The 18,361-nt window shown below is 51.4% G+C and overlaps 1 protein-coding gene across 1 annotated transcript in view; it reads right to left on the reverse strand.

The window, feature by feature from the left end:
• Positions 1-1,045: 1,045 nt before the first annotated feature.
• The window catches only part of LOC132213901 (protein Daple-like), a 57,643-nt gene continuing 40,327 nt past the window's right edge, over positions 1,046-18,361 (reverse strand). Inside the window, exons 18-24 of the mRNA XM_059660781.1 lie at positions 15,761-15,904; positions 13,472-13,618; positions 13,327-13,366; positions 11,696-11,841; positions 8,990-9,079; positions 7,053-7,291; positions 1,046-1,365 (exon numbers count right to left, since the gene is read on the reverse strand). Of these exons, the coding sequence (XP_059516764.1) occupies positions 1,046-1,365; positions 7,053-7,291; positions 8,990-9,079; positions 11,696-11,841; positions 13,327-13,366; positions 13,472-13,618; positions 15,761-15,904 (1,126 nt within the window). The remainder of the gene's footprint in view (positions 1,366-7,052; positions 7,292-8,989; positions 9,080-11,695; positions 11,842-13,326; positions 13,367-13,471; positions 13,619-15,760; positions 15,905-18,361) is intronic.

The following is an 18,361-nucleotide window of genomic DNA, read 5'->3' on the forward strand; positions in this document are numbered from 1 at the left end:
TGGCTGCCATTTCAGTGTCTGGCCAGGAGCACAGAGGGACTGCCTCCTGCCCTGTGCTCACTCACCTCACCTTCTCCCAGGGGTGCTTCTGATTTGTAAACCAGGGGCCAGGTCCTGAAGCTGAGCCAGGCAGCGTTGAGTGCAGAGGCCCTGTGTGTCTTTGCTGGGCTTGTCAAATCACAGTTATGCTTGTCATAGCTTCCAGGGTTCAGTGGGAGGTAAGATGATGAAAAATCATAACCACTTCTTTTCTCGTCAGTTTCTAACACCTCCAGGGCAGTCATTTCCAGCTCTTCTGCTGTCCTCAGACGTTGTCATCTCTAGGTCATAAGCAGAATGTCTTTTTAAGTTTGAAGCTGTATTTCTCCCCTCTGTTGCATGTTTTAAATTTCCCAGTGCTCATCCCCAGATGCTCCTTTTCACAGCATCCTGCTCTGGTTGCACCCTGCAAAGTGGCTAACTCTGATGTCATGACGGGCATTTTAAAGCTTTTGTCTCTGTAACAATGCCCGCTGACCCTGTTGCTCTCAAATCGGTTTGTCTCTGGTGTTGCAGGTGCTCCTGAGGTGTCTGGGGACCCTGACCTCTCATGGGCTCCCCCTGGCAAGATGTGACCCGACTGCCCTGCTGGGAGTGTCTCCCACTAATCAGATGCCTTGAAGAGGACCGTAATGTCCCATCTAAGGTGTGAGCACGCAGGGCTACTGGCATCTGGGAGACATCCAACCTGTCAATCCTCCCCGAGTCCCCTTGTTGTTCAGTCTAGGACACCTGCCCTCCACGCCATGGACCGGCCTCCAATGCAGGGACCCAGTCAAGTCTCTTCCCTGGAGAATAAACCTCCAATGTTGCCTGATTTTAGCCCAAACTCTGGTTGACCTCCATTAGGAAGCCACCTGGTGCCACCAATTCCTGAGCAGTGGTGTGGGTCTCGGGGCTCAGGCCCAGTCGTCCAGATGGCGGAGTTACCCTCCCAAAGTTGCACAGCTGTAGGTGGAGCTGAGCTCTGAACCTGTGTGTGTGGGATGCCATCCTGTCCACAGCGTCACCCACCTGCTGACCACCTCTCAGTCTGAGAGGCACCTCCTGCCCCTGTGAGCCGGGGTCTTTGGGAAGGACCTCGGGCCGAGATGCTCATCCCTCTTGGTTCTGGAGGGACCCGTGACTCACCGTGGGTGCGGCCTGGGTGCCGGGAGGTGGAGGTGGAGCTGGAAGGAGCTGTAGTGATGGCTGAGGATGAACAGGCCCCGGAGCCCAGCTCTGATGGCCGGGGCTTGGTGGCTGGGTCAGCGGAGGCATCTCCTGGAATGCGGTCAAGGCTGCCTCTGGGTGGGGCCACTCCCTTTGGTATTAGGTCCCCAGGGCCTGGGGCAGAGAAGGACAGTGAGAAATGAGGCTGCAAGATCCCATGCCAAGTTGGGGCGATCACACTGAGGCCTAGAAGCAGAGGCAGCAGGGCCAGGGAGCCCAGGGACAAAAGCGGGGCTGTGTGCCTCACAGGCTGTGGTCTAAGGGGGGGGGGGGCTGGCAGCAGCCTGAGTTGGACGCCCCGGGAGGCCGGCCCTGGCTCTAACCATGGCTCACAGTGTGAGCCTCCAACAGCCCGGAGAAAATAAAGGGTGAGCTCAGGAGGCTCAGCAAAATGTTGGTAAAAGTCCAACACATTAGCTACTGGGCCCCCTGCCGTGTCCCTCAATCCCTGATTCAGTAGTGAGTAGACCTGGCCTGTGGCTGCTCAGGTCCACTCCCGACCTGTGGGCCAGGGCCTCCAGGTCCAGGATGTGCACCCTGCCAACGGGCTTCCCTTATGATTTGAGAAAGAAGTTCACTGCCACCCTAACAGTCATCTGTTTAAGAAGTCTTCATCTCTCATGGTGACTGACTGCAAGAATGATTTTTACCTTGTATGTTTGGCAATCTCTGAATTTTCTACTGTGAACATATACAAAGTTAAATAAAATCCTAATAAAGACAACAACAACATTGGGAGGAAAAACACTCCTAAAATATCTTCAACTACCTCATAGTAGGAAAGGGGATGGTTCTCCAAATACAAGTGAAAAACGAATGCGGCTGGAGTTCCTCAGAGCATCAGGACAAGGCTGTTTTGCACAGTGTCCTGCTCCAGGCAGCCGGAGGGCTATGGTCCCGGAGCCACACCCACTGTGGGGATTCTGGGCCCTCCACACTCTCCCAGGACCTGCCCCTCTTGCCCTTCAGCCCCCCAGTGTCTGGACTCATGGGGAAGTTTTAAGCACCCAAGCCTTGCAATGTGAAATCAAGGGGAAATTTGGATTCTGAAAGATAACCTTGATGAGAAGCAAGATTGAAGTTTGGTGGGATGAATCTGACAGGCGTCCACTGCGTTAAGTCAGCTTGAGGAGCAGCAGGGAGGCGGAGGCGCCAGACAGCAGCCAGGGCAGAGAGCGCGCGTTTCCAACAGCATACTGGGCAGGCAGGCGGGGGACCAGCACACGGCAGCCCAGGAATCAGAGGGATGCATGTGACAAAGTCAGTGCCACATCAACTGACAGGAGCAGTGCGAGAGTCACGGTGGCCTTGTGTTTATATGATAGTGGTTTTCCATTCACAGTACCGATAACAATCTTTCTTTTTAAAATAAAGTGGAAACCACAAGTCGATTCAAGGGAAAGTATGTAAGTATCACTCAGGTGAAATAGACTTTGCAAAATCATGGAGATGGTATGAGGATGCTGAAGACAGAAAACAATGCAGTAGCTAAAGGCCTCTGTGGACCAGCGCTCCAAGCTGATGGTGACTGTGAGCTGATGTCCTGTCTGTCCACTGCTGCCCTCACAGCAGCATCCAAGACGTCAGAGGACCTCAGCACGGTCCTAAAACGTCACTCTGGGCTGAACCCTGGCTTGGCAACATCAATCCGATTATTTGAGATGCTGAGTGGAGCAGTCAATTCTTCAAACACAGAACACATCTAAAAATCGACTGCCAAGATTCTGCGCTCTGACACAGAAAGTGGAGACAAGGGCAGCAGATTTAAAGTTAGCTGCCCAAAAATAAGTCTTGAAAAAATCTCACTTGACAGGGGCCACATAGTTTCGGAAGCATAGCGACCGCTGATGAGTTCTGTGCTGCACAGGGGCATGGTCTACAAGCCTGCAGGTGTGAGGGGTGGGGGGGCGGCACTGGGCCCCGGGCCTCACTTAGCACAGACACCCTGGCCCAGGGACCTGGTGTGGATGCCCCAAGGCTCCCCTAACACTGCCCTGTGCTGGAGTCAGGTCCAGACGCTGGGACCACTGGTCTCCTTTAAAGTCAGAATCCAGGTTGGCTACTTTAAGCTTGGCTTGGAATTTGGGTCAGGAGGAGGGGTCCACTATGGGTCATCTGGCCTTTAGCTACTGTTTTTCTGTTTGTTTGTTTGAATTTCAGACATGAAGGCAGGTACATTGTGAAGACACTGATGGATTAGAAATCCCCAGTGTCTGAGAAAGGGAGGGGTTAGTTAGAAGCAGGTTCGATGTCAGAGGAAGAGGAGAACCTCAGGCGTTTACAGAAAGCCAGGCGGGACAATGGAGACTTGGGCTTTTCCTCGGTTCTGCTTCCCCAGAAGCGACTCTTTTTGTGCTGAGTTGCTAAATTGTGATCCCCTGGATAACCCAAGAGAGGAAGGAAAAACAAAACAAAACAGCAAATAAATGAAATGAATAATAACAAATGACTGCGTTAGCTAAATGTTCTTGGGAAATCAGAGTCCTGTCCTGTCCAGGAGATTTGGAAACAATACCCACGGCACAACCAGAATCAGGACTCAGTGAGCCATTATGCTCTGACTCCACTTAATTAATTTAGTGGCATCCTTGTGTCCAGGATTTACTTAGCACGTGAGGAGGATTCTATATTGCTCTAGGAGCCGATGCCTTAGACTATTTTTCAATGTCAATGTGTTAAACTATTAAATAAGAATGTTTACTAGTTTAGGTTTTTCTTACTCCTAGGCCCTAATGACAAGATCCCTGGCAACTTGGCTCTCACACAACTAACTCCTGCTCCTGTTTAAACACCTTGGGACACTTCCTGGGGTGCTTCTGGCTGCTGCAATGGGACAGGCCACCTGAACTGCTCACTAGTAGTCCTTGTGCATCTCAAACAGCCTCTTATGGAAGGATGAGTTTGAAATTCATCTTTTTCAGACCAAAACACTGTCAACATCAAGAATTATTCCCATTTAGATCCCTACGCATCCTCTACTGCAAACCTACACTTCATGACCTTTAAATTATGGAGTCTCATCAGAGCAGCCAATTGGCCTAACTTCCTGAACATGTCATGTACATGAGCATAACTTATTTATCCTATTTCTGACTTAGGATTCAAGTCCATAGCAGGCCTGCTGTTATTTCTCTGTCCACACCACCACCTGGTGGCCACAGCTCACACCACAGGAGAAAGAACCCACTATGCAATGCTGGTGCCCCAGGCTTGGTCAACACCTTCAGGGACCAAAGCAGCTTCAACTGCAGGCAGTGCTCACAGTGGTTAAGAGTTCAGGCTCTGTAATCTGTCAGACCCGGGTTCAGTTCCTAGCCCCACCCCTTATTCTCTGGGAAAGTGCTTATTCTTGTCAAGCATCACTTTCCCAGCCCTGAAAAGGAGATAGGAATCGTGCCTGCCTCACATGGCAGTTGGAACTAAAGGAGAGACGTAAAGTGTGAAACTAGCTAAAGGGTGCTGAGCCCAGAAAGAGCCCCCATTACATGGCTGTCGTTACTAATATCTACCACTGACCTCCTCATTCAGGGATCCAAACAGTTGTTTGTTTGTTTTATTAATCCTCACCTGAGAATATTTTTTTTTTTCAGAGAGAGTACGAGGGAGGGGCAGAGTCAGAGAAAGAAACATCTATGTGAGAGAGACACATTGATTGAGTGCCACCCACACAGCTCAACTGGGCCGGGCATTGAGCCTTCAACCCAGGCATGTGTCCTTGACCAGAATCAAACCCTGGACTCTCTAGTCTGAGGGCTGACACTCTAACCACTGAGACAAACTGGCCAGGGCAGTCAAGCATCTTTTCTCTGAAAGTTTTGCTAGCTCTATTAGGCTGATTATCATTAATTAAGTCAACTTAGACAATAACACAAGGGGAGGTGGTGAATGTAAAAAAATTTATGTAGCCCCCATGAGCACCCATGGCAACAGACGCCTCAAGATAAATGTTAATAAGCTTCATTATCATTTCCCTGCATGTGAGCATTTGACCTAATCCACCTCCTGTAAAGACTGGGAATGAGAGCATTAGTCCCCAAACACTGGTATGGATGCGTGTGCACACTTTGCTTTTTGCATTTTGAGGTCCTGAAGTGGTGAATGTCACCCAGAAAGGCATGTACACAGGTCACACTCAGGAGGCGGCTTGTCACGGGCTCTGGTGCTGTCACAGCCGCCCCTGAGAGGGCACAAGTCTCAGGCCTGGGCTGGTCTTCAGGAAGTCCAGGTGTCCTTCATAAAATTTAAATTCTCAGGGTGCATGTTTGGCAGGTTTATAGGTAAGTCATGTATGAAATGATATTTAAAACTTAATTGAAAACTAAGCCAAGTTTAAGGCAAGTAAGGTGCACTTTCCCCCTTGCCGGAAGCCGGTCCATCCTTGCTGCTTGACACAGTCGCTGCAGGGAAGAAACATCTGCACAGCATATGTTTCAAGGAACCTGGCATATATGGCATACTGTTTTTAATATGTTTGCTCCCCTACTTAGCACTATGTGTTTTAACCAAGGTCACCTCTCTGAGAAAGGTTGTTTCCCCAGGTGGGGATTTTTCCCTGGAGTTAGAAATTAACAGGACTAAGGAAGGGAATAAATCAGTAAAACCCCTTAACTAAGTGCCAGGAGGGTAGTTAATCACTTTAACGATGAACAATCACGATTAAGCTACATAATCTTTACTTAGGATAATCTCCTTCAGTTACTTCCTTGTAGCTTAACAGAAAAATAGAGTAGTGACCTTGGAATGGAGATAACAAAAGGCCCTAACCTTTGTAATAGAATGGATAGGATTAAAATCAACTGGTATAAATACAGATGTAACAGGAGAATAAAGACAGAACCTGGCTGGAGAACCTGACTAGAGAACCTGGCTAGGCTGCTGATCAACTGAACACTGTCTCCGTGTCATTCCTTCTTCCCCGACTCCGTCCACACCTTTGGGAACCCATGGACCTGCTGGGGCTGGACCCCAACAGCCCCTCTCCCAAACCTTAACATCTCTGAAATCAGGATGCAGGTTCGATCCTGACTCACAGTCACTGTCAGCCAGGTGGCAATTATGAAAAAATCGTCACTGCCACAACCCATTTATCTTCTTATGTGAGCACCCTTGTCCTGACTGCCTCTTAGATTCCATTAAATACAAACAGCACATGCAACTAGGAATCCACTTCAGAACCTATGGCAATTCCACATGACAACCCTGAATGATGAGGTACAGTGCACCCCTTGGTGGCAGGACTCAAGGCCAGATCAAGTTAGAGAAGGAAACCAGACCCGCTTGTCAAAGCGACAGGAAGATCAGAGCCACAAGAGGCCTTGCTGAAGACCTTGCAACTGTCAATCACGTGTTAAGTGCACCGCGGATCTCCCTACAGAAATGGCCTGTTGTAGGCCTGGAGGAAACAGGGAACCCCAAAATCCTCTGCTGTGGAGCTTTTCTCTGTAGTAACTGTGTGGACACCAGGTCTGGATATTCGAGTCCCTACCACAGTGTCCATGAGGCATGAGGCTCCTCATGCTAAAGGAACTGAATTGTTCTGGGACGAGAGTACAACAACACTGGGGGTTATATTTCCTACTTGGGTGTTCACGTACCAAAGGAGACAGATGTGCATGTGTGGAGCACGCCCCCTTCAGCATCCTACACACACACACACACACACACACACACACACGCAAACACGCACACGCACACACATGTACACACCTAGCACGCAGTCTCCTTGGTTCTCCCATCCCTAAGGGAGACCTGAGATCCTCTCCCCTTCACTTCTTGCCTGCAGCCAGGTAAGCCCTTCCTACCTTTTCCCCTGGGCCCCCTGCAGGTGTCTTGCTCTTCTGTCCCCTTTGAGCAGCATGGGGTGGCCTCGAGGGGCTCCAGCTGCAATTGAAGAGGCTGAGAAGTACTGGGCGAGGCCTGGTCTGAGGACCCCAGAAGGCAGGGAGGGCTCTCTGGGGTTGACTTTCGTCGTTCTCTGGAACCGCCTTTCTTTAGTTTGATGAGTTTGAGTAAGAATTTAGCTCCAATCCAGTGCTTTTTCCTGTAAGAAGTAGGTTTTTAGGATACAGCCAACCCTCACTGCCCCTCCAGCAGGTCTCGGGTGCCCTATGCGAGCTGGGATTTCCATCACCCGCCTGAGAAGGTGGCGCTTAATCTGGTTCAGAATGAGGGTGCTTTTTGCCATCACCATGCTCATCCCACCTGAGGCTCAGGAGGTGGCACACAATGGGCAGTTAATTCGCCCAGACCCAGGGGTGGTAGAAGCCTTCATCGTGCAGGAACCCACACTAGCCCCTCGGAAAAACAGAACTTCAAACCCAGGTCTCAGCTCTTGATTACTGTGCCAAGGGCAGGAAGTGGTGCCGTGCTGACCTAATCATGCTGGTTGGCAAAATTCCACCAAAAGTCTATTTTCAGAAAGAGTCAGGGACCTCCTCACTTTCTGCTAGCGGTAATAATACGTGAAATAGGCTGGCATACTCTGCCCATTCCCGGCATTGAGGAATCTGGGTGAGGGGAAGAGGGCAGGAGAGTGGGCCGCTTAAAGTAAAAACAGTGAGCCCTGGATGGGTTTCCTGGTGGTTGAGCATCAGCCTGAGCACTGAAGGGTGGTGGGTTCCATCCCCCATCAAGGGCACATACCTGGGTTGCAGGTTAGATCCCCGGCCCCGGTCGAGGTGTGTGCAGATGGAAACCAATTGATGTGTCTCTCTCATCTCTCTCTCTCTCTCTCTCTCTCTCTCTCTCTCTCTCTCTCTCTCTCTCTCTTTCTCTCTCTCTCCCACTGCTGTCACCTCCCTCCCTCCCTTCTACTCTCTCTAAAAATCAATGGGAAAAATACCCTTGGGTGAGGATTAAAAAAAATAAGTAAGTAAATAAATGAAAACTGTGAATGTAAAGTGTAATACATTGCAGCTAACAGGAAATGAAGCATTATAATCTAACAGGGACCATAGCTGGGTTCTGACCCTGGCTCTGCCATGAAACAGCACTGTGCTTACACAAGCCACTCAATTTCCTCACCCGTGCCTCAATTTCCCTGTCAACAGAAGGGTCAGGTGGCGGTTCTGAAATTCTGTGGTTCTGTGATTTCTACAGAGAGGCCCTACTGGATTCATGTGATTTGACCTCAAGGCTGGGCTGGGACAGGTCAATGGGGAGGTCCAGCTCCTGGGCTCAGGCCCTGGCCCAGGGGGAGCCCTGCTTGACGGAGGCCGGCAGTCTCGGGGACCAAGCCGGCCCACCAACGGGGCTGCTGCTCTCTGTGGAAGGGAATGTGTTTGTGAACCTGCCCTGGGGGTGGGGTCCAGTGAACCCAGAGGAATGGAGGGCAGAACAAAAGGTTCCTGTGCTTGAAGACAGGGGTGCTGGTCCAGGTATCTGCCCCAAGCTTCCTTCCCAAAACAGAAGCATGATTTTCTAGGTCTGGCAATCCTGAGACAAAAGCTGATATGCCTGCTTTAGTGGCTCTAAAAGCACAGACTCTGCCCTTAAACAGGCTCCTGGCCAGCAGCATTCACCATCCCTCATGGGATAACCCTGAGAACTGAGGGCGGGACTGACAGAAACTCTAAATTCTTTCCATGCTGGGAGGGACCTGCACACAGGGACCTGCCATACAGCAGAAGGTACGCGCACAACAAACTGGCCGCTGCTCTAGATGCTACAGCTTCCCCCACTCGTGAAAAAGCAAGCTTTCTGTCCTGGGTGTAAGCTACTGACGCTTAAATCAACTCACTTCTTTGGCGCTGGATCATGGAAGTTGTGCTGAGCCATGCTTTTTTCTTCCAGTTTTTCATTTTGTCTCTGTAAGGCATTTAATTTGTCTCTAACAGAGGAGAGAGAAAAACAATCTGGTTTTTAAAATAAAACACATAAATTGACGCATCACCCCCGCCTGGGACCTGGCCCAGAAGGAGCCAGTGTGTTTCTGGGACTCAGACATCACGGTGCTCAGGACCACCATGACCCCTGAGTTGGGAATACGGGGATGGAAGCATGTGACGTGGGTCCAGGAGCCTAACACGTTGAGGAGACGGCTGAACACCGAGGGTCAGGCTGTACGTCACCTCAGGAGAGAGACCCCGAACCATCTGACACTCAAGCTGGGAAACCCCGAGTGTTCGGGCCATGTCAGCTCAGGACGTTGGGCACTCGGGTCAGACCCAGGGCTAGGCTAGCTCCTGCGGGTGCAGACCAATGATACCTTCAGTGGTGGGGAGGGGTCTGCCCTCAGTGACTTAGACGGGCATCAGGTTAAAAAGGTCAGTTTAGCAAAGTCAGACCCCAGACCTGGGCCCACTCCAATGTCGGACTCCTGCTCATACTTCCAGGGAAGCAAACTCAAAGCCTTTTGGGAGCCAGACAGAGAAATCAGGAGCAAAGCGGCCTGGGAGGACCTGAGGGAGGAGTGGGGGCCTGTGGCGAGGCTGAGCGCTTGGTGCCACCTGGGACCTAACGCGGGGCCTGCAAACAGAGCGCCGCTCTCCATGTGGCAGAGCTTCTGACTGCATTTCCCGAAGGATCCAGAAGCCCCAGCTCTGAAGCACAATCTCTTAATTCCTAAACGTGGGAAGTCAGTTCACATTTTTAAAAACACAGAAAGGACCAGAGAGACACCTCTTAAACCTTGGGCTGCCAGAGGGCACCCCTGCTCCTGGGAAAGGGAGCCTGTCCTTCCTGAAGCAGAGGGCATGGCATGCTTTCCTGTTGTCTGTCTAGGAGCCATGCACGCAGTGCTCGCTATACAGCGCCCCCCACTGGGCAGCCGGCGCCTGTCCTGTTCCTGTCTCCTCACCCATATGGCCTTGACAGCTCAGACCCCTGCTTTTCCTGCCTGAAAATGAGTCCTTGGCATCCAGGCAGCTGCTCAGGTTCCTTCAGTCAAGAAGGTGACCAGGCCCCCTAATCCAAGGGCTTTCCCACGAGTTCACCGCGAAGTGAGCACCCGTGAGAAGCGATCGCTTGCAAACCACTGGGTCCCTGGCCACGGACCTGCTCTGCTCCCAGCACCCTCGTTTTGGCCTCTGTTCTTCTAGTCTGTGTTATTCTGTTCCCACAGCTGTCCCCTAGCCCCGCAAACTCATGGTCCAGCTATCCCAAGGCTGGGGAAGACTCCGCTTGGAGCAGGCTCAGGAAGCCTGCCCACTCTCTGACCTCCTACAGACACTTTCTAATGCAAAACCATCTTCAGATCATCCCCAGGGTACCAGGTCCCCACTCTTCTAGTTTGCACCTGCCCAGCCTCTGCTGGTAATTTTTACCAGCTGCATTAGAGAGAGCCCTCTTCAGGCTACAATCTCTCACTTCTACCCCAAAAGTACAGTGCGGTTTCCCATGTCAACCATCCTTGGTAGGTGTTGAGTGCCCTGTAGATGAGCAGACAAATCCGGGAGAACAGTGAGCAGAATCGTCACCCTGGGGAGCTGGGACAGTGCCCCAGTGGTCACTGTGGCCATGTCCCTCTGTCCCACACTGGCCAGCCATTCCCGATCGCAAGGAAGGACAGTCCCAGCAGCACAGCCCCGAGGGGTGAAGACCACCCTGGACCCACAAGATGCATCTCAGATGACTTGACTTCCAAACCACAAGGTTTCCAGCACCAAGGCTCTTCCTCCTGCCCTCATTTCTGGCAGCTTCCTAGGCCCTGTACACCAGCATCCCTTAATCACCCACTTCCCAGTGAGTCTGACTCATTAGCCGGGCATGGAAGCCTTCCACAGCTGAGCACTGCCTCTCCCAGCCTTCCTTCTTGCCACTCCCTGCACCTTCCCTGCACCCAGACCACACCAAGCTCCACCTTCACGTTCTCCACCCTCTGTTCCCCCGACACACTGGCCAGCCTTCTCCCCATCTGTGTCAGCAGCAGAACCCCAACTCCCACCACCACGCTTCCATCCATTTCCAGGAAGCTCCTCAGCATCTTTCTGTGTGCACATAGCTCTGCTCACATCCCACCACCCCTACTGGTTCCTGAAGACCGGGTAACTGGTTCTGTGTACCTCGCAAGGCCAGGCCTGTCGGCAAAGGCAATGTCAGCAGAGGGAGGACAGCCACTGTGCACCAACAACCCACTCTCCAGCCCATTAAGGGAAAAATCGACCCAGAAAGGGCTCAGCCTGTGATCTGAAGTCCTTCCCTAGGAGCCTCTCTTTATCACTGTTGTATTTTTCAAAGTGAACTTGATCCCAAAAGAAGATTAAGAAGTGTCTGGCAGGGGGCAGTGTCTCTGAAAAGCCAACAAAGCCAACCACCCCTATTTGAAGAAATCTAGAACCATTCCCCGGAAAATGAGAAAGATGTGCTGGTAAGATAGTCTGTCCCCTTGCCTGGGACACCAGTGCACCCAGGGGGTTCTCTGCTGCCCAGAATGGTGCGGCCTAGTCGTGGAGCTGGAAGCCACGGCCCCTCTGTTGACGGGCGTCCGTCAGCCCACACCCCTCACACGTACTGCTGCTGCTCCTCGTGGAGCTGGTCCTTGTTCTCCACATCCTCCTGGAAAAGCCTCTGGTTCTGCTCTTTCAGCCTTTGGATTTGGCTCTGCAGGTCACGTTTTTCTCCCTCCAAGTTGCCCTTGAGGCGGGAGAGCAGCTAAAACACAGATGGACAATGTCTCAAACACCACACACTCCTGTGATTCCACTGCTGAGAATCTACTTCCAAAAAGAGAAAAAGGCCACGTGCACAAAGATGGCCATTTTGGTATGATCTACGTCAGCTGGCATGACCAATACGGCCAATGCCATGGGGATGGCCAAGCCTTCTGCCGCTGCACCGTCCAATCAGGCAGCCACAGGCCATGTGTGGCCACTGAGCACTGAAAACGCAGCCAGTCTGAGCTGAGATGAGCCATAAGTGCAAAATACATAATAGGTTCCAAGGACTTAATAGTGATTCAAAAAATAATGTAAAATATCTCATTAATAAGCTGCCCGGTGCATGTGGCTTGGTTGAGTGTCATCCCATGCACCAAGAAATCACCAGTGTAGTTCCTGATGAAGGCACATGCCTGGGTTGCTGGCTCCATTCCCCAGTAGAGGGCATGCAGGAGGCAGCTGATGGATGTTTCTTTAAAAAAGTCAGTAAAAACATATTATAAAAAAATCTCATTAATAAGCTTTTGGGGTTACATGTGATACTTTAGATATAAGGGTTAAATAAAACAGACCCCTACATCAATCCCACCTGATTCCTTTTACTTTTTGAATATGGCTACTAGAAAGCTGAGTGTTACATGTGGTGGCCTGCATTATATTCCTATTGCACATCTCTGATCTAGGCAGGGTTGGCACGTTTTTCCTGTAAAGAGTGAGGTACTAAATATGTTAGGCTTTCCAGGCCGACAGTGGTCTCCATTGCAACTGTTCAACTCTGTTATTACAGCAGGAAAGGAGCCAGAGAAACAATGCACATGCATGGGTGTGTCTGTGTTTTAAAAAACAAACCAAAATTCTTTACTCGTGGACACCAACATTTAAATTTTATGTCACTTTCACTTGCCCCCAAATATTATCCTACTTTTGATTTTCACCAGCCATTAAAAACTGTGAAAGCTATTCTTGGTTCTCAGCTGTACACAAACAGGCATGAAGCTGGACCTGAAATTTGGGCTGAGGCTGGCCAGCTCCTGCTCTAGAATATCATCGCGGTTGGTGTAGCAGGAAGTCCCAAACTTTGTCTTCAGACAAACGGGGTCCCAACCCGCTACTTCAGAGGGACAAGGATGGGAACCCCAGCTCACAAGATCATTGTGAGAATTAAATGAGATGACATAGAGAGCAGAGTGCTCAGCCGAGAGGACAGAGATAAAACGGTACTTGGCTGTTTCCATGCACCGCCCCGACCCTGCAAAAAGCAAAGATGAGGTGAAAGGTGTTCTGTAGCACACCCCTGCCAGTCATGGTGTTCGTCCCAGTCAACTGCCTCTGGCTTCCTCTCTGCCTCTGTGTGACATTCACACACACACTCTTTGAGCAGAGATGCCAATGAGGACCCATTCCCACCTGGCTGAGCCCACGGCGTCAGCCCAGGGAACAGGCCCACCCAGGGTCCTGGGGCCTCCAGCCCTGGCCTCACCTGGCAGTGGTTGTCCTGCTCAATCAGCGAGATGTCCGTGCTCTGGAGCTCCTCCCTCAGCCAGTTGCACTGGTTCTGCCAGCAGTTCACCTGCAGCTGCGTGTCGTTCAGGGAGGTCTGCAGCTTCTTGCTGTGGGTCTGCAGCTCTTCATGCTCCCCCTTCAGTCCCTCGTACAGGGCCTGCCAGCGGTTCACCTCCAGCTGGGTGTCGTTCAGGGAGGTCTGCAGCTTCTTGTTGTGGGTCTGCAGCTCTTCATGCTCCCCCTTCAGCTGCTGGTGCAGGGAATTGGCCCTAGGGGTGGAGAGACACAGGGCCAAGGGCTGAGGCGCATTCCCAGGCTCTGTCCCAGTTGTGCAACCTTAATCAAAACTGCAACCTCTCTGGGCTTCAGTTTTTTTCATGTGTTAATGAAGGGTTGAACAAAATCAGCGTTTTTCAAAATGTGTTCATTGGGGTTCCAGGAGGCTACCCCAGGGGCCCCACTGCGGGCTGGGGGAGAAGGACAGGCAGGCTCGGACACCACGGCAACAGAGCATCCCTGTAAAAGTCCTTTCTGCTTTTCTGCTTTGGCACATCTGCCTACTTGGAAAAAGGGTTCTTTGTTTCAAACACTTAAACACTGAATCAGACCATTTTTGCTCTAAGACTCTATGTCTATGTCCTGCTCTTCCAATTCCAAGCCCCTTTCTAATTTCAACACTTGAAATAAATAAAATAGGAGATTCTGGACTGTTACCTAAACCCACTGAAATTATCACCATCATCATTACCCGAGTGGGATTCCTGGGGAAGATATATACCAAAAAGCTCATATGACCAGAGGCTCATGGACTCAATTTGAGCACAGGTGTGTCAAGTTTGGCTCACACAGCTTTTTTTTTAAAAAAATTTTTAACATTTACTTATTTTATTTCATTTTAAAGCATGTATGGTTTTATTAATTGATGTCTCTCCAATAAAGTCAACTATAAAAAATAAAATAACAAAGAAAGGAAACAGAAAAAGATAAAAAGATTCTTCCGTTGTGGTCCTGTGAATAATCGCTGGGTTTAGGTTTAAGGGTCCAGAGCCTCAAAAGTTTTTCCAGGTCCTCCCGGTGCTCTGTTCCGCCCCCAAAAAGCAGCTTAAAAAAAAATTATTTTACCAGCATTTAAAAATTTTAAGTTTCCCATCAACATTCAGATATCTTCTTCTCAGGAAAAAAAAAGCATAAAGAAGGAAGACCTGGCAGCCAGGCCTGCCTCCCAGCTGACAGCCTCTAGCTGAGGTGTATTCTCCACCAGGGCCTGGTCTATTGCTGACTCTAATTCCCCACCTGCTGGACCTGCCTGGCCACTGCAGGCAGCTGAGTTTACAGCCCCAAAGCACATATTAAATCAGGGCTGTGGGAAGGAAGGGTTCATGTGGTCATACCTCTGGGTTGAGGCAAGATCTGGATTTGAATCCTGCCTGTGTCACTAACTAGGAATATTGACCTTAAACAAGTTGTTTAATCTCCCTGAGCCCGTTTCCTCCTCTGTTGCTGTGGTTGTTTTTTTTTTTGTTTTTGTTTTTTTTTAAGGATAACAATAGCTCAGTCAATTCTCGTGATTTGCAGTATAATGTTCTACCCAGCCACGCGAACCCTGAATTAGTGAGTACTGAAACTTTCCCACCAGTTCCTGAGAGTCTCTGGTCACATTTTGTCAACTCATCAAGACATAAAGATGCCTCGTGTAATATACTCAGAGACAACAGCACCATACCTGGGCCCGAATGACCCTTGTGTGCCACTCGAATATTCCCCGTGAGGCCCAGCGCAGCCTTGCACTTGGGAACACTAGACAGCACTTCAGCACTCCATTTGGGGGCCATTTCAAACAGCGAAATCGCCACCAAAGTGCACAAATTAGAACACCATGGCACTCAGTGGCCCATGAAGAGGACGCTGGTAGGTGAGAGCTGAAATAAGTCTGGGGTCAAAGGCCTTGTTCAACCTCAGCTGCAAATGTGCACATCAGGTGACTCCAGTATCTCCCACTCTGGGCACGTCCATGACAGGCCACGGGCACTCATTTGGGGGTCACCAGTGCATTTTAGCCAGGAGGTGAATTCACAAATGGGAATGCGTGAATGCTGAGGACCGAGCCTCTCTCCCTCACGGAATCGCTGGTGTTAGAGGATGCAGGTGCCCCTGCCCAACAGTCATCAGCATCACAATGTGGGAGAGGATGTTGTCCAAACCGAGACAATGCCCCATCCCAGCTGCGGAGTCCTTCCTTCCAGCCACCAGCTGGAGGCCCCTTTACCTTGTTCCCACCAGGGGCTTCCAGGGCAGGGTTGGTAAAAATGCACCATCACCAGGGGTCTCGCTTGAGCTCAGCTCAGTGGGTGCTGAGTGAGTGGGTCTGAATGACATCCCGGCAGAGGCACTGCAGGGGGCCTGGTGGTTACCTGTCCAGCTCTCTCTGCAGCCTCTGGTTCTCCTCGGCGGCCATGGCGCTCGTCCTCTGCTCCTGCTGCAGAGCCTCCTGCTCGGTGGTCAAGATCGTCCCCAGCTGCTCCTGCGCCGCCTTATGTTGGAGCTGATCCTTGTATCTGTTGAAGGGAAACACACCCGCTAAGAATGGACACCCAGGGAGACCTCAAAGCCTGGGTGAGCAGCTTCTCTCTGCAGAGCTGAGGGAGAGGGGGATGGACAGGGGACAGGGATGGACAGAGAGAGGGGACAGTCACTGGGCCAGCTCTGGGGGTCTCCTCCAGCCCAGGAGTCAAGTTCCCCTCCTCCCACCCGACGTGTCTCCATGTTCCCTTCCAGTCCCTGTCAAAGCAGCCTCCCTCCTTCATCCCACTGGGAACAAAACCACTGTTTTCTGAACTCCATGCCCTTCTCAAAGAAACCACTGCAAATACAGCAGAATTCCACTGCCCATAACAGCTGGTCCCCCTCAGGGGCCCTGGGTGAGCTCTCCACCCCAGCTCAGGAACACAACTCCGCACCCTGCTCCTCAAGGCACCCCCAGTCCAGCCCTTGCCCCCTCTCTCCCCCAGCCTCCCCCCCAGCTCGGTCTTTTATTTCCTTCCTGTCTCAGTCTGTAGAGGGTCCCCCACAGCCCTCGCTGGGGGGCAGCAGAGCACAAGAGGGAGCCCCTGACCAGCCCCAGGCTGTTCCTCCTCCTGCAGGAACCTTCCCTGTTCAGGTGACTCAGAGGCCTCCCCAGGTCCAAAGTGGAGACTGAGTCATCACCTTTCAATCTTCCCCAGGCAGAAAAATCCCTTTGCAGACCCCCTTCCTAAGGTGTCCACACCCAGAGACAGGCTGACAGAGACCACCCAGGTTCCAGGGTCTCAGCCCCTGCCTGCAGCCCTCCATCCCCGCCCGCCCACCCCATATCAGCTGTACTTGTACCATCTGCCTGGAGCCAACACTTGTGTGGACTCAGACTCAGACACCTGCTCAGGTGGCTGTTGGAAGACAAAAGTTCCTTCCTGTGGCCTTTAGCCACGGGTGGAGGCTGCTGGGACGGGACGTGGGAAGTGGAAGGTGGGGGTGGAGGCTCTATCAGGCTTTCAGGGCGGTGATCTTTCTCATCCAGGTTTGACAAACAGGGCTATGGACCATTATGGCCCCCACCTCCTGCTTCCCTGTTGTGTCTTGGAAAAGCACAGGATCAAGCATATCACAAACATTAGTACCCACCCTAAGGCAGGGCAGAAACTGCGAGTGCTTCTCCCCACTGAATCCTGGGTATGAGGCTCGACACCCAGTGCATGTGCACCAGGGGAACAAAGGAGCAAGTGTCTCAGTCAAGTGTCAGGTGAAATGAATACAGAGCCCCCGGCCAGTGTTCCAGGCACCTCCACCTCCAAACTGCAGCCCTGCCGCAGACACACCAAGGGCCTCCAGCTATCTGTCCAACCAGCAAAAACCACTGAATCACACAGTAGGTCCACCAAGCAAGGAGTCATAGGCAGAGCAATGAACTCCTCCCTCAGACCAGTCAAATGCCACCTGTACAAACCTTCCCATGTTAACAGCCATAAGAATATATCCACACGGTTATCATTGAGGATAGGGCCCGCAGCACCTGGTGAGGGGTGGGCACCACAGGAGGCTCCCATCAGTAGTCAGCTGGGTGCATTCAAACCATGTTAGACAGCACCAGGCGCCCAGTGGGTGCTCACTAAGCGTCTCGTGAACACAGGATGGGTGCGGAGGAGGCAGAGATGGAGATGCCAAAGGCAGAAGATGCTCATTCTGGCTGGAAGAAATGAGAGTCTGATAGGAGCAGACGTCTCGGCACCCCCAAAGGATGGGAATCTGGGTGGAGAAAGCGGTGGAAGGCTCTGGAGAGAGAGTCCACAGGAAGCACTGGGTGAGTGTGTAAATGAACGTCATCGCCCCCAAGATCAAGTAGCAGCAGGCACCCTCCGCAGGCTTTGCAGGCTTAATGCCCTCCTGGTCCCTGTGATGCCAAATCCCTGCACCTCAGCTGCTCCCAGGGAAGCCCCAGCCTTTGCCTAGCATCTTGCTGAGGCAGAGGCAAGAGAAGTACTCAGCAGGGACAACTCACAAGCACAGGAAGTGGACAGCTCTCTCCTGTGCTGCTCCAAGTGTGGGAGAGCCTCTCTGTAGTGCATCTCTCCCTCTCTCACCCCCACCTTGGAGTCCTGTGCACTACACACCTCCCCCAGCCTCTGGGTCCTGCTGCACCCGCTGGGGTCATTGCAATCAGGGATCTGCCAGGACAGGAGCTCGGCCGAAGTTGGCTGACTACATGCACACAAAACCTTGATTTGGCAAAAGCACAAAGTTAAGATTTATGCATTTAAGGTACATCAGTTTTACCTTTAAAAAAAGGTGTATGAAGAGTCAGAGGTGAATGTGACATGAGAATGACAGAGTATTGGTAATACTGCTGCACGTGAGGGGAACATGGGTTTTTCACTATACTATTCCGTACGGGTCCATATATACCAAAGTTTCCAAAATTAGAAGTAAAAAAGAAAATCAGAAGCCAAGACTGTGAGACTTGTACAGGGAAAAGGCCCGGG

The sequence above is a fragment of the Myotis daubentonii genome, chromosome 12 (genome assembly GCF_963259705.1).
Source record: "Myotis daubentonii chromosome 12, mMyoDau2.1, whole genome shotgun sequence".
NCBI lineage: Eukaryota > Metazoa > Chordata > Mammalia > Chiroptera > Vespertilionidae > Myotis > Myotis daubentonii.